Source organism: Pelophylax lessonae, assembly GCF_965119305.1.
Source record: "Pelophylax lessonae genome assembly, chromosome: 4".
Lineage (NCBI taxonomy): Eukaryota > Metazoa > Chordata > Amphibia > Anura > Ranidae > Pelophylax > Pelophylax lessonae.
Window position 1 is genome coordinate 551105065 of NC_138771.1, and position 27311 is coordinate 551132375.

Consider the following 27311-nt stretch of genomic DNA (forward strand, 5'->3'; position numbering starts at 1 on the left):
AGACAGTATTTTATTGCAGTAAAACAAGATAACGTAAGGCTCATTTTCACAAAGTGCTTTGTAAGTTGCTCTGAAGAAAGCAGTTTCTTTAGTGCCACACATTGGCCAGGCAGTGTCCGATGGCCTAGAAAAGAGAATAGCTGATAAATATTTATTTCATTTACACAATCAATTTTTATCCCCCACCTTAGTTAAAGTATGCTGCTTCCATCTAGTTTGCTTAGTCTATTTTAAAGGAAAACTGCACTAGGTGGGAGGGTCACTATTTCTAACCACCTGGATACATATTGCCTGGCTGTCTCTTGCTTTGGTAATTCAATTTACTGTCGTAGAATAAAAATGCAAATAAAGTAAGAGTGAAGGCAAGAACACCTAATCTGCATATCTGTTTCAGATCACTGACTCCCAAGTATTGAAGCCAATGGATTAGCATAACAGCCTGGCAACTAGCACTTTCAGAAGAAATCAACGGTTGCAGTCCCAAAATTGTTGGTACAGATTTTGTTTAATTACTCACATTGCACTCTCTTGCATTGTCCAGATTTTGACACCAATAGGATGGCCCAGCTGCACACCCAGAATCTTTGATGGTTGTGGAAGCTGCAGGACAGGCTCCAACTACCTGCAAGAAGAAAGTAAAGGTTCCTCTGAAATTTTTCACTTTAACATTTTTAGTCTTGTGTTAGGCTTTGGATTGAGTGGGTTCTTGCTACGTATCCCAAGAGGGGCATATGTTCTCTCAATTCCTGTTCTGGTGACATCTGACATTTCTACTTTGTGTCCTGGTGACAAAGATCTACAGCACAAACAGTAAGGACTCCTCTTTACAACTAGGCTGCAGACACCAACAAAGGTTTTTGTGTCCCTTTCCCCACTCAAGAACTAGAATAAAAAGGAGGCTGGCCTGTTAGAAACATGTAGCAGATGATATTGCCAGATGGGCTCATTACCCCAAAAGCTAAATATGAATAGCCCTGTATTGCCGCTTTATATACCTTACAGGTTGTCATGTGGTCCCACGGTTTGAGGAGAAGCTGAGACAGTTCTTTCTGGTGCTCTTGCAGGAATTCATGACACTGGGGAAGGACAAACATTTGTGTACATTGCAATGAACATTTCAAGTTAGTTTAGTATAGTACTCTTCATGTATAGTAGAAATGAGATTCTAACCAGCTCTGAATTTTTACTAGAATAAGTTTTTATAGCTAGAATCTGAGGATGAAGAATAATTTAAACATGATTAAAAAAACTGATTACATCTGCAGCGTTATTGCAGTAGAATGTCAAACCGAGGCCAAGATGGCAGCTTCCTTGGCTGCAAATGATAGGAGGGTTTAGTTCTGCTTTAAGCTGGCCTCACAAATAAAAAAATAGGCCACTTCCTGCTGACTCAAATTAAATTTGTTCCATGGGTGACCCTGTTGACACTACTAGGCTTGATAAAAGTTGAAAAAAAGAAGCCCAATGGAAAATTCTCAGCCGGACAGCACCTGCATCCAGTCAGAGGCAGGCACTGTTCAGGTATTTAGGACAGGCATGGTTGCAGATTCATCCATTCATTCTTTTTTTGATTGGGGATTGGGGCTTGGCTAAACAAAAATATATGGCCAGCTTTACAGTTTAAAATGCTACAAACATGAATAACTTTGAATGATCATACAGTGGGAAAACTGCATAAGGTGAGGTAATAGCAGTAGTCAAAAGGGCATTTTACAATGATTAGCGGACCTAGGCTATTTACATCATTTGCTGGAAAAAGCCCAGTTGGGTCAATAGGGCAGCACATTGCACTAAAGTGTGGAAGAGACCAAGGTTGTGCCCTACTCGAAATGCCAAGATATTCATATAACATTAGTGTCACTTCTGGTACTACTCATTGCTTTGAAATTCAGTTTGCACTGAATATAGCCTGTGCATATGAATTTTTTTCTTTATATGCTCATTTTGAATTGTTCAGGTTTGTGATAGGTTTACTTTATCCACTTTAGGTTCACCCTATAGCAGTCCTACTGCTACAAGGTGGCACTTGTGTGCTGGGTGACATATATTCACGTGATTTGACACTTCTGGGTAGGGGAAGCGCATGCCCGCCGCCGGCGGCTCGCTTCCGCTGTGATTACACACAGCAGAAGCTGATCTGTGGGTGCACAGTACCCGATGTATTCCGGAACCCGCTGATCATCAGGCAGAGAGGCAGAAGAGCAATCTGCCTATGTAAACAAGGCAGATCGCCATTCTGAGGGAAAGGATGGAATTTGTGTTCCTGCAAAGCAGGGAATAAATTCCATCTCTTTCCTCTAGTGAAAGCACCTCCTACAGTGTAGTAAAACACTAGTTAGGTACACAGTTAACTCTTTGATTGCCCCTAATGTTAACCCCTTCCAAGCCAGTGCCATTAGTACAGTGACAGTGCGTATTTTTATTTTTTTTTCTTTAGCACTGATCACTGTATTAGTGTCACTGCTCCCCAGAAAGTGTCAGACTGTTCGCCACAATATTTCTGTCCCGCTACAAGTCGCTTAACGCCACCATTACCAGTAAAAAAAATATATTTATCCCATAGTTTGTAGACGCTATAACTTTTGCGCAAACCAATCAATATACGCTTATTGGGATTTTTTTTACCAAAAATATTTAGCAGAATACATAATGGCCTAAATTTATCAATAAATTTTATTTTTATTTTTTTTAATTGTTGGTCTTTTTTTCTTTATAGCGCAAAAAATAAAAATGCAGAGGTGATCAAATGGCACCAAAAGAAAGCTCTAGTTGTGGGGGAAAAAAAAAACATAATTTTTTTTGGGTACAATGTTGCATGACCGTGCAATTGTCAGTTAAAGTAACGCAATGCCGTTTTGCAAAAAATGCCCTGGTCGTGAGGGGGAGGGGGGGTAAATCTTACTGAGGTCAAGTGGTTAAAGGAAATGTGATATGAGATACATTTATAGGCTATTATTGCTGATCGCTGGTTTTAAATATTCTAGCTGACAGCATGGCAGGCTGAGACCATGGCTTCAGTTCTTTGAGTCACTGATCTAGCGTCTGTTGGACTTAAATTTGAAAATTTCTTGACTCAGATCAGTGACACCTGAAGTACTAATACACTAGTACAGTGATCTCCAAACTGCGGCTTGGGGCCAGATGCGGCCCTTTGCTTGCTTTTAGCCGGCCCTTGGGGCACTATTTCATCCACTGATACCCACAATGGGGCACAATTCACCCCAATGGCCCCAATGATGGGGCACAATTTATCGCAATGCCTCCGGCGATGGGGCACAATTACTCCCAGTGAAACAAACAATGGGGCATTATTTTTTCTCACTGAAGTCGGGACCTTTTCTACTCCCTATAGTGACAGTCCAGCCCCCCTAAAGTCTGAAGGACAATCAACTGGCCCTTTGTTTAGAAAGCTTGAAGACCCCTGCTCTAGCATAAAGACCAGCAAAGGCAGTCTATATTTTTCTCAGATAACTTGTTCCTTGATGGTGGTCCTTTTTACCACTTTCTTAGTGTGAATGAATCTAGTGAGTTTCAAGGCAACATTCGTCTCATAAGTGTTTTGTCCTACTTTAGGCTTTAACAGAAAAAAAACACATATAAGCAGGGAACACACTGCAGTATCTATTCTACTAGACTCAGCTGTGGTTCATCATATGGCAATTCATTGCTTGGTGTCACTGACAGAAACAAGTTGTGTCTTCACCCACCTCCTTCCAACCCAGCTGTTCGGGGCACACACTGGATAGTGACTTGGTGATCTGCTCCTGGGTCACATTTTCCTTAGCCATTGGCTTCACAAGGGAGGTGACAGCCAGGCAGGTTTCACAGGCGATGTCATATTCTAGATCTGGAAATTCAGCAGAAAAGCAAAAGTCATTGTAAGTTTACCTACATAGCCATATAGCCATTTCAAGTCAGGCTCAGTACAACATACACTAAGTGACTCAGTTGCGTATGATGAACAGGCAGAACAAAACAGCCTGGATTTAAAAATATTGAAAATTAATTTTTATGATATACACATTGCCTGGCCAAAAAAAAAAGTTGACACTTTGAATTAACCAAGCAACTAACTAAATTAAGCCAATAGGATAGTTACTGCATGTGCCCAAAGAATGAGGTCAGCTGACTACCTGAATATACTGAATGACCAGGTTATTCCATCAATGGATTTTTCCTTCCCTGATGGCACGGGCATATTCTAAGATGACAATGCCAGGATTCCTTGGGCTCAAATTGTGAAAGAGTGGTTCAGGGAGCATGAGACATCATTTTCACGCATGGATTGGCCACCACACAGTCCAGAACTTAACCCCATTGAGAATCTTTGGAGAAGGCTTTGTGCAGGGGTCCAACTCTCCCATCATCGATACAAGATCTTGGTGAAAAATGAATGCAACACTGGACGGAAATAAATCTTGTGACATTGCAGAAGCTTATCGAAACAATGCCACAGCCGTAATCAAAGCCAATGAAGAGTTAGTTATTAGAGTGTGTGACCTTTTTTTTTTGGTGGCGACTTTTTTTTTTTTTTTTTGGCTAGGCAGTGTATTACCATGATAAAGCTCCATGCTATCCTTTATTTGCTTTGCTTAAAAAAAATATATATACCTTTCCAGTGTCAATGTCAGCAAGCAGAGGTGGTGGCACAGGGCTTTGAAAATCCCATGTTCACACCATGTGTGTTGCACTATGTTAATCTACACATAGATCAACACAGGCTAAACGCAAATCATAATTGTTTTCTATGTGCCCTGTTCACATCATACTTGTGTGGTGGTGTGCTCTGCATAAAAATACAACATGTATACATTTTATACAGTGCACTACATGTCAATGATCCAGAGCATGTTGCAATGCGCTGTGCTGTCATTTCTAGCCTTTAAAGAGGAAGTAAACCCTCCTCTGACACTTGTACCTATAGGTAAGCCTATGATAAAGCTTACCTATAGGTACTGTAAATATCTCCTAAACATGTACCGTTTAGGAGATATTGACCTTACATACAGCCAGTGACATCACTGGCGCATGCGCTCTGAAGGAACGGCCACTGGTGCCGTTCCTTCAGAGCCCCGTGCCGTGACCGTCGGCTTTTTTTTTTCTCCTACTGGCCAATAATGCTAAAGCATTTTCTCCCACTGATCATGGATGCTTGGGCATTTTTTCCTCTCACTCTTCAACAAAGTTACATACTTCTCGCCATTGCACTCTGCATGGTATGCTCTACCTTATATACTCATGCCCCATGCACTCTGCAATCTGTGCTGTACATTACAAAGTATGTCACATATGCACTGCATTTGTGGTGTAGTGCATTGCATACATTTCACACCTGTGCTCAGGGGAACTAACTGTACACTTTGGACATAAAGGTGAGATTTGAAATTCAGTAGCAGCTCTGATTAGTTGGCTTTGGCTGCACATTTTGGAAAAGGGGGAACTTTGTTTAAAAAAAGAAGATGGAGCAGATTATGAGGGTATCAATACATATATCTGCTGAAAGAATTAAAAGTCTCCCATTAAAATGTTATATGATGATGATATACGTACTTTGTGTGTATTCTCTTATTGTAACTGCCTTCATAATTCATCACGGTGAAGGTCTATGCCTTTTGTATCACTTTTAAGAAATTTTTATACTGTATATTGCACCTTTTACATCAGACAAACGTTCTATAAAACAGCCATAAGACTGTATTTGATTATACTGACACCCACCTGCCTCGCAGTTCTCTTCAGTAGCACACATGAGTAGTAGTCCACACACCAATTTTGGGCCCAGTTTTCCCAGTATGGTATCCAGTATAATAACTGTGTACTTCTCAATCAAACACTGGCACACTCCAGCAATCTTCCCCGGGAGGGCTAGGCACAGAGCCGAGGCACTCTTTGCAATGGCACTCTGTAAGCAAAATCAACACTTATTATGCACACAGTATTTTAAGAGAACCTGTCACCAGTACAGGCTTGTAAACTGTTAGGCTGGGTTCTCACTGATGCAAACTGGTTTCCTTGCATCCATGTCGTATGACAGGATAGTGTGACCAGCTCTCAATGGAGCCGGTTCACACAGCTCCGGGGCGGCCGCAAAGTGCACTGACCTGATTCGCACCTGACATGGTGAACAGGGAAACACCGGACCCCAGGCATGAACCCAAGGCCGCATCAGTGTGAACCCAGCCTTAGCAGACAGTTAAGGCATTCACATCTAAAGGTGCTGACACAAAACTTGGTTTTAACTGTAGAATGCCCCTGGCCCTTGGCACTAAAATTGCAAATGTCAAATTTCCAGCTATAAAAAAATCTGATCTCCACCCACCCTCATTTAATACACTCCTGTTCTGTTTAGAGAGGCCCATTCACACCTATGTGTTTTACAAAGTGCGTTAAACCTTCTGTTCACATTTGGAAATAGTACGGATTACATTCTCATTAGTGGTACACTCAACACAAATCCCTGTATTCAGCAGTTTGGTTGCACCCAGGGTGCTGTTAAAAGTGTTGTCCTAGGCAGGGCCGGTGCTTCCACTAGGCAGCCGCCTAGGGCGCATTGCCACCTAGGGGCACAGCCATGAGTCGGCACTCTCTCTCCATCATTAATGATCCTTGTGAGCTGAGGGGAGAGGCGACAGTGGGCGAGGAAGAAGGGACAGAGAAGGATGATAGGTGTCTGGGGCAGTGGCAGAACTACCAGGCCTTGGCTTTCCACCGCTGTTTGGGGGGGGGGGGGTTGGGGCCCAATAGGCAGGAAGGGAGCCCACCTGCCTTCATGATGATCCACTTCGGGTGGAGCTGAGTGGCCTAAACCCCGAGCAGGAAGTGATACTCTGCACTGAGCTGGTGGGCAGCCGTTCACGTCCCTGGGTCGATATTAAGCAGGGAGCGGAGGAGAGCTGAACCTCAGCCGGAGCTCGGCACTGACTGCTGCTTCTCCATCCACCATGAGCCGGTTGGAGCCGTGGTGAGCACTGTGGTCCAGGAGAGGAGCGTCCTGGGAAAAGCAATCACGGTGAAGGAGGGCAGAGTGTGGACCACTCTCTTCATACTGCCTAGTGGGTGTCCCCAGAACAGGGGATTGGGGTCCCGGGGTGTGACATGGAGGATCCCTGGTGTGAAAGGGAATCGGGGTCACCAGGTTTGCCATGGTAAATCGGAGTCACCAGGTGTGACATGGGGGATAGGGGTCACTGGGTGTAACAGGGGTTCGGGGTCACCATGTGTGCCCTGAGAAATTGGGGACCCTTTGTGTGCCATGGGGGATTGATGTTCCCAGGTGTGACATGTAAAAACATCAGGGTCTCTTCGAGTATGACATGGAGGAACATCAGGGGCCCCTGGTGTGACATAGAGGAACATTGGGGTCACTGGGTATGACAGCATGCCATTGAGGAATATTGGGGTCCCAGGATGTGACATAGAAAAACATCAGGGTCCCTGGGAGTGACATAGAGGGACATAAGGACATGAAGGAATATGGGGGTCACGGGGTATGACAGCATAACATGGAGGAACCATCAGATCAGGGTCACTGGGTATTACATAGAGGAGCTTTTAACCCTTTCCCTTTTTTATTTTTTTTGGGGGGGCGCAAGTAGCTGGTCTTGCCTAGGGCGTAAAATAGTCTAGCACCGGCCCTGGTCCTAGGATGCTTTATTACAGCACTGAAACTGCACTAGGAACCCAGTCTTTCTGAGAAAAGCCTCAATATATCCTCAGAGTTTACAGAATGGGGGGGTTTCAAAAGAGAGGGACTTCGTAAATGGTTCTAATGCCACTGTCTCAAGAGATGAAAACAACACTAAAAAAAGTAAGTGGACCAAAGCCCACAGTACTTAGCGTTTGGTAAGTCAATACAGATAGCTAACTCTAATATCACAGCCCAACTCTCGGCATAGCAAGAACACCCTCCCTCCCAACACCATGTAGTATAAAAATAATTGATAATCCCTATTTACCTACCTAAAGCCACAACCACATGACATTTAGGCCCCAAGCCTCCTCTACTCCTGTTTATATCCAGTGGGTTCTTTTTAGTAATGTCCACGTCATTACTATTTGGAGTCTCCCTTTTGGTGGAGATGCATGATCCAGCAGCGAGGGCCTTATCACAGAGGCTTCAGAGGCAGCAGGACTACAATGGTCATTGAGGGGACCGGTCCTCAGAAAGATAACCAGCGGCCAAAATCATCCAGTCTCCAGGGCAAGAAAAAAATATTTCCAGCCCAAGTGAGAGGGGAGTGTTTAAGACTCCATCTCATTTTGTGTTTGCGGAACCAACCCAAGAGAAAGGTAAGTCATTTGCCATACACTGTAACAATTTGGGCTCTTTAGAGTGAAACACTTTAGAATAAGTGCTCTATGGGGCTAAGCATGGCCATGTAGTACAATTATAGTATATATCTTGAACTGTGGCTTTCATTATTTTCTTAAATGACCCATAAGTGGAAGCTAAGAAAAACCGCTGCAGCTGAGGCGGGGAAGGTGGTTTACAGGAGTGCCTTGAGAAATGGACATTGAAATGCATACGGTCATTATGAGGTTTGATCATAAGCAAATTACAGATTAAACAAGTCCCAATGAGCACATCTGTATACAGTGATTTCTCATTAATGCCCTTGAAGCAGTATAGTACATTGCTAGGCTAGGGCAAAATTCAATCCACTGCTTAGAGTATGGCTGTCCAACCTTTTGGCTTCTCTGGGCTACATTGAGTGTAGAGAAATCTTCTCGGGCCGCATATAAAATATATACTATAGTTAAGGTATATAAGTAATAAAACGCCGCTTCGCCCTTCCTGTGCTAAAGCCCCAGCACTAACCCCCCAGCACTAATTTAACACAACTAGTGGATGATCCCCTCGAAGGCAGCTTCTGTGGCCATGCCCCTGACTTGACTTCCTTCCTCCCCACCAAAAAAATATTGTCATGGGGCAGTGGGCCGCATTGCCTGCAGTTTTGGGCCGCATGCGGCCGCAGGTTGGACATGCCTGGCTTAGAGTATGGCTCTTGCATCTTGGCTGCAAAAATGATAAATATAGTAGTATCAGTAATACCCACAGAGGTTTGCTTCTTTAGAACTGCAGAGGTCTATCAGATCATGGTTTACTGTGGAATACATACCACTGGAATTGCTGCCTCAAATTTAGAGATAAATGATTTACACATCCAACACATTGGCTTCGGAATAGGCAAGTCTTCCTTAAAATTCTGCAACACAATGAAAAGTATTGAAATAGCCTGCATGAGTAAATTAAAATACATGTACCTATATTAGAATATCAGTGTTACTCCAAGCTACCCCATGAAAGCCCCCCCAACCAGAAGGCCCTCTTTGAGGCAAACTGAAACATCGCTGAGATGCAGCTAGGTCAAAAACGATGTGTGATGGGACCCCATAGCAAAACCTTTATTGGCCTTGCCACCTTAGTAATCTCCATTTCAAAGAGAATTTCTTTATCGAAATATAAAAAACATACTGTTTTCATAGCAATTTTATAAAAGTCCCCAATCGAGATATACATTTATTTATTTATTTGTTGTGTTAAATGCTAGTGCTGCCTGTATAAAACACTGTGTAATCAGACTGTGCGGGGCCCTCTGTACGTCTGGGCCCCACAGCATTTGAATGGCCCACTAAGGCTATAGTTTTATCCTTGGATGCTGCGTGGATGTGTTCAGTGAACATTATTCAGTCGGTGTTTCCAGCTGGTGGCAGATGAGATGTGGCCTGCCTTCTTACTTCCATGATTTCTGTAACACAATCCTCCAAACAGAGAGAATGTGGTCAATGAACAGACAACTGATCACCTGTACTGGCATGATACATAAATGTGTCATAGCACACAGGTTGGATTGAGAATCACTACTGAGCCATTTATACACAGATCCTATAAAAAATATTATTATTATTTTTTTTTTTAAAAAGACACAAATCAGAGTTCAACTAATAGAAAAAAATGAAAACATCCATATATAGAACCTTTTAACTTACAGGTAATCCAGAAGAAGGCAAAAATCCTATAAAGTATGGTCCAATTTTCTTCAACAGGGGACAAACATTCTTTCCTGATCTTCTAAGCCTGAGATCTCCAAACTTTCTAAATAATGGGGCACTTTACTCTACCCCAGATTTTAGGAGGGCTGGACTGTGGTCATTGGGAGTAGCAATGGTCCTGGCGTCAGTGGGAGTAAACAATTTATCTTTGGTAGTAGGGGGAGGAATAGCGCCCTATTGTTGATGCCAGTGGGAGGAATAGTCCCCCATGTTGGTGCCAGTGGAAGAAATAATGCCCCATCATTGGTGTCAGTTTGAGGAATAGTCCCCCATGTTGGTGCCAGTGGAAGAAATAATGCCCCATCATTGGTGTCAGTTTGAGGAATAGTCCCCCATGTTGGTGCCAGTGGAAGAAATAATGCCCCATCATTGGTGTTAGTTTGAGGAATAGTGCCCCATTGTTGGTGTCAGTGGAAGAAATAATGCCCCATCATTGGTGTCAGTTTGAGGAATATTGCCCCATTGTTGGTGTCAGTGGGAGAAATAATGCCCCATCATTGGTGTCAGTTTGAGGAATAGTCCCCCATGTTGGTGCCAGTGGAAGAAATAATGCCCCATCATTGGTGTCAGTTTGAGGAATAGTGCAAGGAATAGTGCCCCATTGTTGGTGTAAGTGGAAGGAATAGTGCCCCATTGTTGGTGTAAGTGGGAGGAATAGTGCCCCATTGTTGGTGTAAGTGGAAGGAATAGTGCCCCATTGTTGGTGTAAGTGGGAGGAATAGTGCCCCATTGTTGGTCTAAGTGGAAGGAATAGTGCCCCATTGTTGGTGTAAAAGGGAGGAATAGTGCCCCATTGTTGGTGTAAGTGGAAGGAATAGTCCCCCATGTTGGTGTAAGTGGGAGAAATAATGCCCCATCATTGGTATCAGTTTCAGGAATAGTGCCCCATTGTTGATGTCAGTAGCAGTCTTGTATCAGTGGAATAAAAAGTGTCCCAAGGGCCAGATAATGGCAAGCAAAGGGCCGCAGCTTGGAGACCACTTTTAACAGGCAATCAAACATTCTTTGGATTAACAATTTCTGGTGTTATTACCTATACATTTTAATAGCCAAATATATTCTATGCATTTAGGGGGGAAGACAGCTTTTAACCACTTCCGCACTGCACACTAGAGCTGTATTTGGGCAAAGTACTACGTCACCAGACATTCCCCTCTCTCGCTCCCGCTGTATTCAGTCACAGCAGGAGTCGGCCAGGGGAGGAGCGGCGTCGATCGCCGCTGCATTTCCCCGATCGTCGGGGAATCGAGTGTGGAGATCCACCCGCTTGTGTAAACACAAGCGGGCGGATCTCCTAAGTGACAGACAGGGTCAGATTGCAGGGTTCAGCATAGCGGAACCCGCGATCTGTCCTTGTGTCACATAGTCCCCTCCCCCCACACACGTCAGTAAGCACCAGGCATACATTAACCCCTTGATCACCAATAAAAATTAACCCCTTCCCTGCCAGTGTCATTTTTACAGTAGCAGTGCATATTTATAGCACTGATTACTGTAGTAATGTCACTGGTACCCCCAAAAGTTTCAAAAATGTCAGTCAGAGGTCCGATCTGTCCACCCCAATGTCGCAGTCCCGCAAAAGAAATCGCAGATCGCCGCCATTACTCGTTAAAAAAAAACACCAAAAATGACATAAATCTTTCCCTTAGTTAGTAAACGCAATAACTTTTGCGCAAACCAATCAAAATACGCTTATTGCGATTTTTTTACCAAACATAGGTAGCAGAAAACAAATTGGCCAAAAATTTAAAAAAATTTAGATTTTTACATTTTTTTGAGGGGAATTTCATATAAAAAAAATGTGAAAAATATTGTTATTTTTTCAAAATTTACGCTCTTTTTTTGTTTATAGTGCAAAAAGTAAAAATCGCACAGGTGATCAAATACCACCAAAAGAAATCTCTGTTTGTGGGAAAAAAAGGACGTAAATTTCGTTTGGGTACGGCGTCGCACGACCGCGCAATTGTCAGTTAAATTGGCACAGTGCCGAATCGCAAAAAGTGGCCCAGACGTAAGACAGCAAAATCCTCCGGTGGTAAAGTGGTTAAATAAAATCAACTGGGCTGGATTCAACTAATTCCTGAGAGTCTTTTTCCACAGTGTCACAGCTTTTACTGAGAATAACTCTATGTGGACATTAAACCTCTTTTTCTCAGGATACTTTGAAGTGAATAACTTTGCAGCAAGTTTACTATATGGAACATTTATGTATTTATTTACATGGTGATCATGCGCCATTTAAATACCTTTTTTTAAGGAACAAAAAATTAAGCTCAGCTAATCTTTCCTCAAAGATGGGCTCCTCCATGCCTCTTAGAAATGTATTTGTCTCTGTAATCTCTCCAGTTCCTCAACATTTTTCTTTTTGGACTGGTGCCCAAAACTGAACTGCATATTCCAGATGAGGTCTTACTAATGATTTGTACAGGAGAAAAATAATGTCTCCGTCTCTTGAATTTATACCTCTTTTAACTGCTTCCCGTCCAGCCTGTGTACATAAGGATCTGGATGGGAGCAGCGTTGATGCGGAAGGGCATATACTGTATATATACAGTACAGGGCCTCCCCCATCAGCTGCTCCTGCATGGCTTATAGAGCGTGTAGTGGAGTACGCTGTGATTGGCTGTGAAAGAAACTGAATGCTTACCACAGAAATCAAGACTATAATAATCACTCTTAGTGGTAAGAAAAAAAAATTACCCCTCAAGCAGTACAGTGTCACTATGGTCTATGGTGACATTGTACTGCTCTATGGATCAGAGACACTGGCTGCTACACTGATGACAATGTATGCCAGTGCAGCAGCCAGCCAGTGTCTCTGATCAATAGCCACAGCAGTACAATGTCACCATATTGACACTGCACTGCTCTGGTGACATTATGTATAAAAATGAATGTATGTATGTATGTATAATAGACACGATATTACCAAAAGTATTGGGGTGCCTGCCTTTACGCACAGATGAACTTTAATGGCATCCCAGTCTTAGTCTGTATGGTTCAATATTGAGTTGGCCCACCCTTTTGCAGCTATAACAGCTTCAACTCTTCTGGGAAGGCTGTCCACAAGGTTTAGGAGTGTGTATATAAAAATGTTTGACCATTCTTCCAGAAGCACGTTTGTGAGGTTAGGCACTGATGTTGGACAAGAAGGCCTGGCCCGCAGTCTCCCCCTTATTAATCCCAAAGGTGTTCTTTTGGGTTGAGGTCAGCACTCTCTGCAGGTCAGTGAAGTTTCTCCACCCCAAACTCGCTCATTCATGTCTTTATGGACCTTGCTTTGTGCATTTGTCCAAATAATTTTGTGCAGACGGGATTATGGTGTGGGGTTGTTTTTCAAGGGTTGGGCTTGGCCCCTTAGTCCCAGTGAAGGGAACTTTAAAAGCATCAGCATACCAAGATATTTTGGACAATTTCATGCTCCCAACTTTGTGGGAACAGTTTGGGGATGGCCCCTTCTTCTTCCAACATGACGACGCACCAGTGCACAAAGCAAGGATTTGTTTAAACAATCTGGTCTTCAAGAGGTTAATACAAGAAAGTATTTTGTAAGCTTTAGAAACTGCAGCTTAGCATTGCTAGTTATTACTAGATCTATGATCTACCAGAACACCCAGATCCTTCTCTACCATTGACTTACCCAATTGTTCTCCTACTAGGATGTGTGATGTATGCATGTTTTTAGCCCCCAATTGCAAAGCTTTGCTATTTTCAACAGTAAACCTTTTTTGCCACATAGTTCCCTAGCTATACAGTAAGTTGGAGACATCTTGGGGGAGATTTACTAAAACTGGTGCACATTGATTACTATGCACAGCTGCACCAGATTCTATCAGCTTCTAGGTTTTATTGTCAAAGCTTAAAGTGGAACTTAAGGCCAAATTTAGAAATGGGCAAACAGGCAGGAATTTTAATGCAGAAGATACATGCTTTGTCCCTTCTGCATTAAAGCTACTTACCTGCCTGTCCACCCTTATACAGTAAGCCACCCACATGCAGCTCACTATACAAGTTCTGCAATGGCAAATCTGGCTTAACTCCTGCGCATGGCGGGAGTGACGTCATCCCCACGCAGCCAATCAAAGGAAGGGCATCGAGACCCTGAAGCCGGCCACCTGAAGATGTCAGTGGCCGGGCTGGGGGCTTGGGGACACCGCATTGCTGGAGTCAAGGTGAATATACTGTTTTTAGTCTGGGTTCATGCTGCCGTGACTTCCGCCCGACTTTGAATACCATATCACTGTGCGACTCTCAAGTCACATGACAAGTCACGGCAGTGTGAACCAGGGCTTAATTTAACAAACTGAGGTTGGAAGCTGATTGGTTACTATGCACAGCTGCACCAGATTCTGTGTGCACCAGACACTAAATGATATCATTATTCTCCTAAACTCATTCATCTACATCTATTGAAGAACAGTTTAACCAATCATTAAATAATGGAAAGAGCATGGCACTGCTGTAAATCTATCAAGAACAGGCTCTCCACCTAAACGGCACTACATTGTTTTAACTGACAATTGCGCGGTTGTGCAACACTGTACCCAAATAAAATTTATGGGTTTTTTTCTCACAAATAGAGATCTCTTATGATGGTTTTTGATCACCTCTATGGTTTTTATTTTTTGCACTCTAAACAAAAAAAGAACCACAATTTCGAAAAAAAAAAAAAAAAATAACCATATTTTTTACTTTCTGCTATAAAACATACCCAATAAAAAATTTTTAAAAATCTAATTTTTTCATCAATTTAGGCCAATATGTATTCTGCTACATATTTTTGGTTAAAAAAAATCCTAATAAGTGTATGTTGATTGCTTTGGGCAAAAGTTATAGTGTCTACAAACTATGGGATACATTTATGGACTTTTTATTTATTTATTTGTTTTTACTAGTAATGGCGGCGATCAGTGATTTTTACTGGGACTGCGAGATCGTAGCGGACAAATCAGACACTAAATGACACTTTTTGGGGACCAGTGACACTAATACAGTGATCAGTGCTAAAAAAAATGCACTGTTACTGTATAAATGACACTGGCAGGGAAGGGGTTAACACCAGGGGCGATCAAGGGGTTAAGTGTGCTCCCACGGAGTGCTTTATAACTGTGGGGGGAGTGGATACACTGGAGGAAAAGAGAGATCTGTGTTTCAGCAAAGATCTCTCTTTTACTCTCTGGCAGAACAGTGGTCTGTCTTGTTTACATAGGCAGACCGCCGTTCTGTCATTCCTCCGAACGATCGGCAGGTGCCGGACCCGCTGATTGGCTCCCGCTGTGTCCAATCACAGCAGGAGCGGTGCTCAGGCGGCGCGCGTGCCCCCTACATCACCTGCACAAAATCACATACATGTACGTGATTTTGCGCTGCTGGCCCACCCTGCCGCAGTATATATGCGGTGGGCGCTCCGGAACTGGTTAATGGCAGAGTTGCAACAAGGAAACCATGTTAACTAAGTTTGCCAGAAGAGATTAGAGATTGTGAATTCATTTAGTAGAAGATTATGGCCTATTGAGACTACAATTGAGCTTTTTGGACATTAGACATTTGGTAGAAGCCAAACATTACAGCTTATGATACACACACTGTGAAGCACAGTGGTGGGAGCAACATTCACCGAAAATGTTTCTCTGCAGCAGGCAACATATGGATTTTATGGTTTTTATACAAACTGTACATTAATATATAAAGTATTAAAATATTTTACCTCTGTGATTTTGTCATGAATAGTCTGTACATTTTCATGGACAACAGACAAGATATTTCCCAGAAAGATAGAGTCGCTTATTAGCTCCAGCTTCGAGTTATCAGACTGGTCGTGAGGGCACAAAGAGAGTTCAGCGCAGACTGAAGTAGGATTCTAGGAACACAATTCATTCATATGTCATAATTCATTCACTGTTTTTTTTTTTTTTTGCTATTTATTAATTTTGCTCTAGTGCATAGGTCTGTTTCCAAAGATGAATCCACCACTGGGTAATTGCTACACAAAATATACCACAAGAGCTTGCAATCACTACAAAACATTACATCTGGCATCTAACTACAATAGTTGCTAGAGGCAACACAATCATTTCTATAAAGAATTAAAGAAAACATTTGTTAAATTTCTTCGTTCAACCTGTGTATGGCCAGCTAGCCTGCCATGCTGGGTGTGGGAGAATTCTGAAGCCACCTCCACACTGTGCTAAAAGTCTGTCACTAAGGGGTTGACTAAAACTAGAGAGTGAAAAATCTGGTGCAGCTTTGCAAAGAAACCAATCAGCTTCCAGCTTTTTTGTCAAAACTTAATTGAACGAGCTGAAGTTTGAAGCTGATTGGCTACCATGCACAGCTGCACCAGATTTTGCACTCTCCAGTTTTATGAAATCAACGCTAATGGGCCATATACACTATAAGATTTTCTGAAAACTTTTTCCTTTAGACTTACCAAAACCATATAATATGAGGTCAGACCTAAACACTTTCAATTTGTATGCAATCTGGCAGGCCCTTGCACTACATAGAAAAGGTAAATCTGAAGGAAAATGTCTTCAGAAAATCTTATAGTGTGTATGGCCCTTTAGGCCCCTTTCACACATGCAGACCGTTCAGATCCGTCTGTCTTTTTCTTTGGCGGATCGGAACGGACGCCCCATGCATCCCTATGGGGCATCAGATGTCAGTGGAGACATGTCCGCTGACATCCGATCCGATCCGTCAAAACCGGATGGATGGAAACCCTATTTTCCATCTGTCTGGCAGATCGTATCGGATGAGAAGGGACAGATGGTCCGTTCCCATACAATTCCCCCATAGAGATGCATGGGGACCTGACAGCTGTCTCTCCGCACACAGAGCGGAGACACAGCTGTCATCCGCCTGCTCAGCAGGGGATCGGCGGATCGATCCCCCGCTGAGAAAAACAGAGTCTGCCTGACGGACTCCGTGTGTGAAAGGGGCCTAAAGTGACTAGTGACTGCGGTATAAACCACTGGAATCACTACAACACAGGCCTTTAATTAACTCCAAGAAAACTTTTCCAAGCAACAAAAGCATTAATGAGAGTGATGAAGATCACTGCCACAAAACCACTCAGGTATTCACGTAAAATGGCCCTAATTGATTTTTTTGTAGTACAGGTACACTTTCTTATTTGAAATCCAAACTCGGGTGTGACCGCTCTAGGTGAGGCAGTATCAGGTGCTGGTCGGATCCATCATCCGGTAACTAGATTTAATATAGGAAAAAGTGATCGCACTCCGAAGGTTCAAATCAAAAAGGAGAGATTTATTCTTCATCACCTTGGTAATGAGTAAGCGACCTTCTTAGTCGTGAAACGCGTCTACCTTTTTGTCCCATGTCTCACAGTTTGATTTCTTGATGTTTTTTTGATGAAGAATAAATCACTCCATTTTGATTTGAACCTTCGGAGTGCGGTCACTTTTTCCTATATTAAATCTACACTTTCTTATTGTTCATATGTTGATGGGCAGAGTTTTTATTTTTTTAGGTTACTGCAGCTATCAAGATATCAAAAAAAATATGAAAACATTGAATTTTTGTCGCCTGATCAATATTTTACATGAAAAGTATAACAGCTTACTTTGCTTTCCCGATAGAAAAAAAAAGGGGGGGGGGGGAGGATACCTTAGGTTAGAAAATCTTTTATCTATCATAAGTTTTTACCCTATGTTCATTTTGGTGGGATGTCCCAGTGAACAAATGAACAGTAATGCCCCATACACACGTGCAGATTATCTGCAGACTTTTGTCTGCAGACTTACCTTTTCTATGTAGTGCAAGGGCCTGCCGGATTGCATACGAATTGAAAGTGTTTAGGTTTGACCTCATATTATATGGTTTTGGTAAGTCTGCAGACAAAAGTCTGCAGATAATCTGCACGTGTGTAAGGGGCATTAGAGCTAGTAGTTGTCAGTGAAAGTTAACTGGCCTTGGTCTGTAATGTTGAAGTTGTTTTGCTGCTTATCCAAATGCCTTCTTTAGTTCTAATGAGTATTAGGGACATACCCCAGAATTTATAGCACACAGTTAAATCACAGTCCCCTAAAGTAGATCGTATCAGTCTGAATGTCGCACCACTTCCTCAAACTCAGTCTATCCAAAACCAAACTCATAATATGTCCTCTTCCACGTGCCTCTTCTTCTGAATTCTCTGTCAAGAAAGATCAATGGCAAAACTATCAGTCCGTCCCCACATGCCAATGTTCTAGTTGTAATCCTGGACTCTGATCTATCCTTTAGGCCCCACATCCAATCGCTATTCAGATCTTGCCACCTCAACTTCCTCAACATCTCCAAAATACGCCCCTTCCTAACCAATGACATCACAAAGCTCCTAGTTCACTCCCTGGTCATCTCCCGCCTTGACTAATGCATCTCCTTTCTCATTGGCTTACCTTTACATACGCTATCCCCCCTTCAGTCCTTCATGAATGCTGCTGCCAGGCTTATCCACCTTACGAACTTTCTGCCAATCTCTCCACTGGCTTCCGCTCACCCAACAAATTATGTTCAAAATTCTAACAACTTACAAAGCCATCCACAACTCAGCCCCCCACTAGCCTAGTCTCAAAATACCAACCTAATCATTCTCTTCGATCCTCTCAAGACCTTCTGCTCTCTAGCTCCCTCGTCACCTCCTCCCATGCTCGCCTCCAGGACTTTTCCAGAGCCTCTCCCATTCTATGAAACTCCTTACCCCAATCTGTCCAATTATCTCCTACTCTGTTTGCTTTGAGCCTCTTCCGCATGCATTTGCAAATATGTGTTAACTAAACTCCTGCTTTTAACTTATATTGTTAGACAGGTTTATTTTGGTTTGTTAGCAGACTGGTGGGTAAGTATTTCAAACTAGGGACCGGCTGTTTTTCACACACCTTCATTTATCCCATCTTGCTTTTCAATTGACTATTCACAGGGATGGAGACACTGAGCAGTGCTCGCCAGTTCTCACATAAAGTCCCAAATTGCCCATTTCTTGTATCTTACTAGGGATGGAGACGCTTGCTTTACAGGCGGGTGTCTCACTCAAAGTCCCCATTTGCCTATAACATCTTTACTAAAGGGGTTGGATTGGAGCAGGTGGGGGAGGATTGGGTGGTCTCCAATCCCATCTGTTTCCCATCCATCTATTAGCAAGCATATACTTCCCTTTGTGAAGACACTTGGACACTCAGGTTGAGTAGTGTTATTTAGTGTTAGGTTCTGCAAGTAACGCAGGATGCCTTGTCGTTGGCCTTGCAGCTTCCACATGCATTTGCAAATATGTGTTAACTAAACTCCTGCTTTTAACTTATATTGTTAGACAGGTTTATTTTGGTTTGTTAGCAGACTGGTGGGTAAGTATTTCAAACTAGGGACCGGCTGTTTTTCACACACCTTCATTTATCCCATCTTGCTTTTCAATTGACCTTTACATACGCTATCCCCCCTTCAGTTCTTCATGAATGCTGCTGCCAGGCTTATCCACCTTACGAACTTTCTGCCAATCTCTCCACTGGCTTCCGCTCACCCAACAAATTATGTTCAAAATTCTAACAACTTACAAAGCCATCCACAACTCAGCCCCCTACTAGCCTAGTCTCAAAATACCAACCTAATCATTCTCTTCGATCCTCTCAAGACTTTCTGCTCTCTAGCTCCCTCGTCACCTCCTCCCATGCTCGCCTCCAGGACTTTTCCAGAGCCTCTCCCATTCTATGAAACTCCTTACCCCAATCTGTCCAATTATCTCCTACTCTGTTTGCTTTTAGACGATCCCTAAAAACCCTTCTTTTCAGAGAAGCCTGTTCTGCCCCTACCTAACAGCTGTACTTTTATTTACTCCATTAGCTCATCTCCCACAGTTATTAGCTTTTGTATAATTTGACCCTCCCTCCTAGATTGTTAGCTCTATTGAGCAGGGCCCTCTGATTCCTCCTGTATTGAATTGTATTGTAACTGTACTGTCTGCCCTCATGTTATAAAGCGCTGCACAAACTGTTGGCTCTACATAAATCCTGTATAATAATAATAATCTAAACCATAACTGGATGACATTTGGTTAGCTAGATCAGATTAAGTGATAAACAATGTTTTTTTTATCATAAACTATTGTTTTTCTTTTTTTCATCCTTCTTGGCATCTCAGTGCTGCAATCTCATCTATCTCCGCTTTCAGTCACTTCATTTGCTCCAGCTTTGACAGGATTTTATGGCTCTGGACCGATTACCTAATTGTGACAATGGTGGACCATGCCTTTGCAATGTGTGTTGGAAAGGGTGCTTGTAGGCTCCACCAGAGTAGCAATGTGACAGGGTGACACCTCAGGAACATAACTGGGAAATAGTTGGTATCCTGCAACAGGAAGTTCTTAAACAAATACCTTCATGCTGGGTTTATTGAGTATTCGTTTTATTAAAAGTTGCTTATTAACAGTTTTAGAAAACAACAAAATAAGGAGGCCTCAAGTTAGTTAGTTGAGCCTTGGACAAAAGCTGTGTTTCCCTGCCCAAACGATAGCCATGCCAGACTTTACAACTGTGAAGTTAACTGTGCACACAAATTCATGGTAAAAGCAATGTATTCAGCGGAGGACTGGGGCAGGAGGGCAATTGCCCCCTGGGCCACTCTGATGCCCCGTAAAAAGGCTGCACTGCTTCTGCCACAGATATGCCTAAAGGATTCCTGGTGAAGAGAAGTAAAAAGTCCCTGCCACTGACCTACTGAGTGCGGATTGAAGACAAGGACAGAGTGAAGGCCTCCCCCCCTGCATGGATGGTGTAAACTGTGTCTGAGCAGAGGCCGGTTCCCTGCCCCACTGGAGACACTGGTCAGCCCCGACTGAGCTGTCCCAGCTCACCTCAACCGCCCCCTGCTTGCCAGGTCGGGAACCCGGATTTAGAGAGTATCTGGAGCAGGGCTTCAGCTTGGAATGGGGGTCAGGAAAAGGACGGGAAGAGGGAGAGAGGGAAGGGGGCCGAGTCCCTGCACCATGGGCCCCTGGTTTGTACTTGCCGCCTGGGCTGAAAGTTGCCAGTCTGCCCCTGAACATATTGTAAGTCCTTACCAGCCATTTTTCCATGGTATCAAACAGGACACTTTCATATTGATCCAAAAGCTTTTTGCACTCTTCCAGGAATAAATTAAGAGGGTAATGATTGCACTGTTTGTGCAACAATTCCTTGATGGAGATCTGAAGTGGAAAGACAGATACTGGTCATTTGGCTAGGTTGCCTGCCATTCATCTACAATATTATATTACTGTTTTCCAAAGTCAGGTTTAAACCCCTGTTGAACATTTCAATTATTGTATCTAAATATATTCCATATACATTAAAACAGAAAGTGTTCAATGTCTTGCAGTCTGTTTTCTTTCTGAAGCAGCCACAGCCTGAGTAGGAAAGCCTGTTCTCTGCCAGCATCCTGTAGATAAGGACCCTGGCTTTCTGAGTGGAAGCAGTGGTCTTTCTGTAGAGGCCTGATGTGCCCCTTGCTGAGTCAGACCTATAGTCCTGCAATTGGCAAAGCTGCTTTTCACCAAATGGAGCTCTCTGACACGTCAGACCTCTGCAAAAAGAGCACTGCTTCCTCACAGAGAGCAATGGTCCCACTATGCAGCATGCTGGCAGGACAAAGGCTTTTGTGCTCTACAAACTGTAACGCTAAGGTTTAGATGTATAACAGTTATACCTGCTATGAACAGTGGGCCGGGACGAGAACCCACAGTAATGTGCTGAGTCTTTACTAGCTTTAGCCATGGGCCTCTGGTTTGTACTTGCCCCCCTGGGCCGAAAGTCGCCAGTCTGCCCCTGTACATATCCATGATTATATCTGGTGAATACATTACCTGGATATGAGATGACTTCACCATGCTGATGAATAATGAGACCATCTGCTTACATTGGAGGCATACCGGGTCCTGTTTAAGGGGGAGAGAGAAAGACAGGGGGATTATTTAATGTTAGATTTCTTCTAAGAAGAAGGTATGAATCCCATCACCTACATTTAGACCGTATTCTAAATAATAAGGTATGAATCCCGTCACCTACTTTTAGACCTTATTCTAAAGAACCACTGTGAATCTGACCTAGGAAGTAGAGAAAAGACACCACATAACTAGGCTTCTGATTTTCTGTTTCAGAACAATTAGGCCAGATGTTATTATATCCTACCTGATACGTAAAAAATGTATTCATTGCTTAGACAGGCCCTTACACCAAATAGTTGATGCTAGGAGTGTTTAGAATGCAGATTCCATAAATAAATTGAGATATTGCCAATAGCAGCCAGAGTAATTTAATATTTCATTTTCCAATTTAGAGAAAGAAAGCAAGCATCCTGTTCTGGGCCACCCTTCCGCTTGGCCATAAACCAGACCTAATTTTCTCTTCCGCTCTTACCAGTCCTTCCTTCCACACATTCTGCTTGCAGTGATCCACTGCTCCACACTGAAAGGCAGTAGCCAAATCCTGGCACCAGAACTCTGGACCCTGGGCACACTCATCTTTCACCAGAACCTTCCCAGACACAGCTGTGGAATGAAAACATAATATATTGCTTTAATTAGTATCCCATAGGAGGCTGAGGTTATAGAGGTGACTACAAAGGATGACCGCCAATAGTAGGTGTCATCATCATGTTTTGGAAATTGTGTGTTTATATATGATTGGTTTAGTGGTGGTTTAAAGCTCTATTTTTAATTGATCTGTTCCTCTGTTATGCATAAATGTGTCCTTTTGGTTTGTTTTCCAATCAGTTGATTTGATGTAATTTTCAATATTTGTAAAAACGGTGGGCTCCTGGATAACTTCAACAAGCAACATCCTACACCTCTATTGCCTTTCGGTCAGTAGAAAAGCCCTTACTCGTGGTACAAAGTGAGCACATTCCTGAGCACATAAATTGGTCCTGTTTTTCCCCTTCCTACCACCTGACTTGATAAAGGAGCGCGCGCTGGTGTTCCATCACAGTGCGCATGCTCAGAAACGCGTCATCATCTGTGGACGGCCAACACGGTCACCCCGCGTTCCACCCTGCAGGCCAAGCCTCAGTTTCACTATTGTTTGCCAATTAAAACTACAGTCTTTACTCAGAGGCGCCTCTCTTTTTCTCTCTTTGCTTTTCTGTCGTGGTCGACTGATGATGTGCATTCAGTTGGGTTAGTCAATTAGAAAAGGACTGGTCCACCTAAAAGTGATATTTTCATTATAGATGGAGCATGGTTGGCTTGGATATTCCAACATTGAGTCCTCCTGCCATAGTTCCCAAATCTGTTCCTGACCACCTGTGAGATTTTGGTGTTCCTATCGACCTTTGCATGTTCCACTACCTCCTTTTGCATCCTCAATAGTATGACATAAGCTAAAAAAAACTAACAGAGAAAGTGGAAACTCATATTGTCCATGGTAAGACAGGATGTCCCACCAACAGCAGCAATTACAAAAAACGAAAATCGTTCTTTGCAATAGTTTGTATGGGTTTGTACATCATTTTTGCATCTTGCACTGCTGTCGTGAATAAGGGCTCATTCACACTGGAACGCGGTGCAAGAAATCCACATTCCATGTGTGTTTCCCACACCACAAACAAAATTCAGGGTGTGCGATCTGTTGCAGATGTCAATTTAATCCTAACGACACCCAAGATGCAGGAAGGCATTCGCTTGCAACCAATCGCATGATACCTCTACCATGCGATCCAGTTGTAGTGCACTACCTTTGGTGCCATCCAGTGTTATTTGCACCACACTAAATTGCACAGAAACGTGGACCGCGTTTCTGTGTGATTTCCCTGTGACCTGGCCCTAAGGGTTCAGAAACCACAATTTTTGTTTTTCCACGGAGACCCACCAACAAGCTACACTGGCATTGTCACCCAGCTTTCAAAGTCACAGCAAATGTAAGCAACAGGGTAAGAAATGTTTACGGGATAATAGTGGCCTTTCTTAGGTTTTCAATGGCCCTGGAAAACCCTTTCATTTTTCATTTCATTTTTCCAGCTTTGAGTACACAGGTAGATAGCCTAATATTTCCCACCATTTGATGAAGTGACCAGGGGAATCACAAAACGCAGAGCACTTGTGCCTACACTGTGCATATTAACCATATACACATACTTAACAAGCAGTAAAGAGCTTTAAAGTTTCGCTAAAAAGAAAAAAAAATCCATACAGCTTTAGTCATATCTCTGACATGTAATGAAATATGTCCTACATTGTGCAAGCATCTGGATCCTGGAGAAATCTTCACTACAGGGATGACTGTCCTCTTCCTGTCTCTGAACTTCTAGGGCTGCAATAGTTAACAGCTTTGGGTCATCAGGCAGAACAGCAGTACAGATTGTCTGACGTGGACACACCCCCTTCTTCCTCCTCCCCCATCGAGAAACGTTTTCTCATTGATTACAGGGCCTGTAACAAGATCTGTGAATGATGGAGAGTCTAATCAGTCACATGGTTCTCTCCCCCATTCACAGATCATGTTGCAAGCCCTGTAATTAATGTAAAAACTTTTCTCAGTGGAAGAGGAGGAAGGAGGGGGTGTGTCCACATCAGACCATCTGTACTGCGGTTCTGCCTGATTACCTGAAGCTGTTAACTGTTGCAGCACTGGAAGGCCAGAAACAGGAAGAGGACAGGCATCCCCACAGTAAAGATTTCTCCAGGATCCAGGTGCCTACACAATGTAGGACATACGTCAATACAGGTAAGTGATATGACTAAAAATGTAGGAATTCTTTTTTTTTTGGTTGTAAATGCTAGATTTGTACTCGGAATCATGGGCTGGTTCCTCCACTGTTCACATGTAACTGCTTATCTAAGCAGGTACATGCAAAAAGAGCCTCCGACCAACCCTGGTCACAGACAGTGTGCGTCTATGGGAGGATTTTCTGTTGAGTTTTGGCCACAAACAAACTGGCTGCAGCTAATTGTTCAGCTTGTACACCACCTTAGTGCAACGTTGCTGTTTAGCCGCCTCTGAATGCAGCAAACTATGCACTGCTAAACTACCATGTGAATGTAGCTTTAAGGCTCGGTTTACATTGCTGCAACTTGGGATCCGACTTGTGAGACCCCGAGTCACGTAACATGTAAAATCCCATTTTAGTCAATGTGAGCTGTCTTAATTAGTAATACTGAAGTCGTTCCTGTACTACTTCAAGGGGACTTCTATTAGACTTGTGCCCATAGACTTTAACCGCTTTCCGACCAGCCCCGCAGATATACTGCGGCAGGCTGGTTCCCACAGGCAAATCGCCGTACATGTGCCGTCCACAGATGATGACGCGTTTCTGAGCATGCTTGCTCTGGGGAGGCTAGGGGGCGGGCGCCCCCGCTCGTCAGCAGGGAAGCCAGTGCGTGTGTCAGACGGCTCCGGTTGCCGCCTGACACCGGCGATCTCTCCCTGCTGACAGAGAAGGACGGATGGCTGATGTAAACACAGCCGTCCGTCCTTCTCCCTCGGATGATCACAGAGACTATTTGATCCTGCTATATAGGATCACATGTCTCTATGATCATCTCACAAGCCCAACCCCCCCACAGTTAGAATCACTCCCCTAGGCTTCCATTTAACCCCTTGATCACCAACAGTATTAACCCCTTTCCTGCCAGTGTCATTATTACAGTAACAGTGCATATTTTTAGCACTGATTACTGTAGTAATGTCACTGGTACCCCCAAAAGTGTCAAAAATGTCAGTTCAGGGTCCGATCTGTCCACCGTAATATTACAGTCCCGCAAAAAATTGCAGATCGCCGCCATTACTAGTAAAAAAAAAAAAACAATAAAAATGACATAAATCTTTCCCGTAATTTGTAGACGTAAAACCTTTTGCGCAAACCAATAAAAATACGCTTATTGTGATTTTTTTTTACCAAAAATATGTAGCCGAAAACAAATTGGCCTAAAATGTTAAAAAAAATAGATTTTTACATTTTTTTTTGAGAATGTCATATAAAAAATTTGTAAAATATAGTTTTTTTTTCAAAATTGTCGCTTTTTTTTGTTTATAGCGCAAAAAATAAAAATTTGCACAGGTGATCAAATACCACCAAAAGAAAGCTCTATTTGTGGGAAAAAAGGATGTAAATTTTGTTTGGGTACAGCGTCGCACAACTCCGCAATTGTCTGTTAAAGTAACGCAGTGCCGAATCGCAAAATAGGGCCTGGTCATTAAGGGGGCAAATCATTCTGGGGCTAAAGTGGTTAATGGAAGTCGCCTCCAAGTCGGATCTTAATCCTAATTAATGTGATTTGTATCCGTCATTACAGGAAGATTACCCCGACATTCCCTGAAGTTGCTGCAAAGTTGCTCCAAGTCACACTCACGTCACACTCAAGTCGCCTGGCAAAGTCGCACTTTAAGTCACGCGACTTTCAGGTCGCAGCAGTGTGAACCTAAAGATAGCCTCTCACTCGCTGACACCTTTGGCATTTGAAGTGAAGGTAAATACCCCTAATTGGACACAAATGAAAAAAAAAGAAAAAAAAACAAAATTCTAGGGAAAAAAAGTTTTAAAACTTTTAACTTTACCTTTTAAGCAATATTTTATGGTACTGGCCCTAGTATTAGTATTATCAATTCATGAATGTTTACAGGTAAAGTGGATGATGAATAATGCTATGAAATATATTTGCACTTACAGTATAACTAACACAGCAGCACAAAAACACTTTGACTCATCTTGTGCTATTCCATAAAAGTGACATTTTTGGTTCAATTATGCAATCATATGCATTTATAGTGACCTTTTTATATATTCCCCTGCACACAATACACATACAGTATGAAATGAATACAGGTAATTTCAATAAATAAGCTTGTAGTTTTGTGATCCCCAAAATGCTGTTTTTCCCCATTAATATTAGAATTATCACTAGCCTTAACCTAGAAGAATGTAAAGAAACAGGCAGTAGTATCCTTCCTTGTCAAAGTGCTGCTCAATCTACATAATCAGGTAAGGACCATTTATTTTTTCTGGAATAAAAGGGACTGTTCTTTTGTTTTGCACATTTGGAAAAAATTGCAGCTATTAGGAAAACAAAGTTTTGCTGAGTACTGGGGCACAATTAACAATTGAGGATGGACATACGGTCCCCTTTTACTGAGTTTAATGACAGGTACATTACTGCATGCCCAGCCTATTGTCATGATATCCAGCATATTACAGTGAATAGTCAGTGGAAGTCACTCACCTGCAATGACAGTCAGGAGACAAAACAGGCTCACCGGAGTCCTTTCCATGGTGAAGTGGAATGGGCAGTGCCCAGTCAT

The 27311-nt window shown here is 42.8% G+C and overlaps 1 protein-coding gene across 2 annotated transcripts; it reads right to left on the bottom strand.

Annotated features, from left to right (window-relative positions):
- On the bottom strand, positions 1-27311 carry SFTPB (surfactant protein B; the record flags this gene model as incomplete). 2 transcript variants are annotated; one of them, XM_082255083.1, is made up of 11 exons in its annotated part: positions 1-124; positions 518-622; positions 996-1076; positions 3708-3847; positions 5719-5902; positions 9120-9206; positions 15761-15913; positions 21104-21229; positions 21884-21955; positions 22437-22567; positions 27233-27311. In XM_082255083.1, 11 exons carry the CDS (start codon positions 27309-27311, stop codon positions 89-91), a joined length of 1194 nt encoding a protein of 397 aa, XP_082111209.1. In that variant the 3' UTR covers positions 1-88. The 2 variants fall into 2 exon arrangements, with proteins under 2 accessions (XP_082111209.1, XP_082111210.1); XM_082255084.1 differs by having other exon boundaries at positions 21104-21235; positions 21890-21955; positions 27233-27292.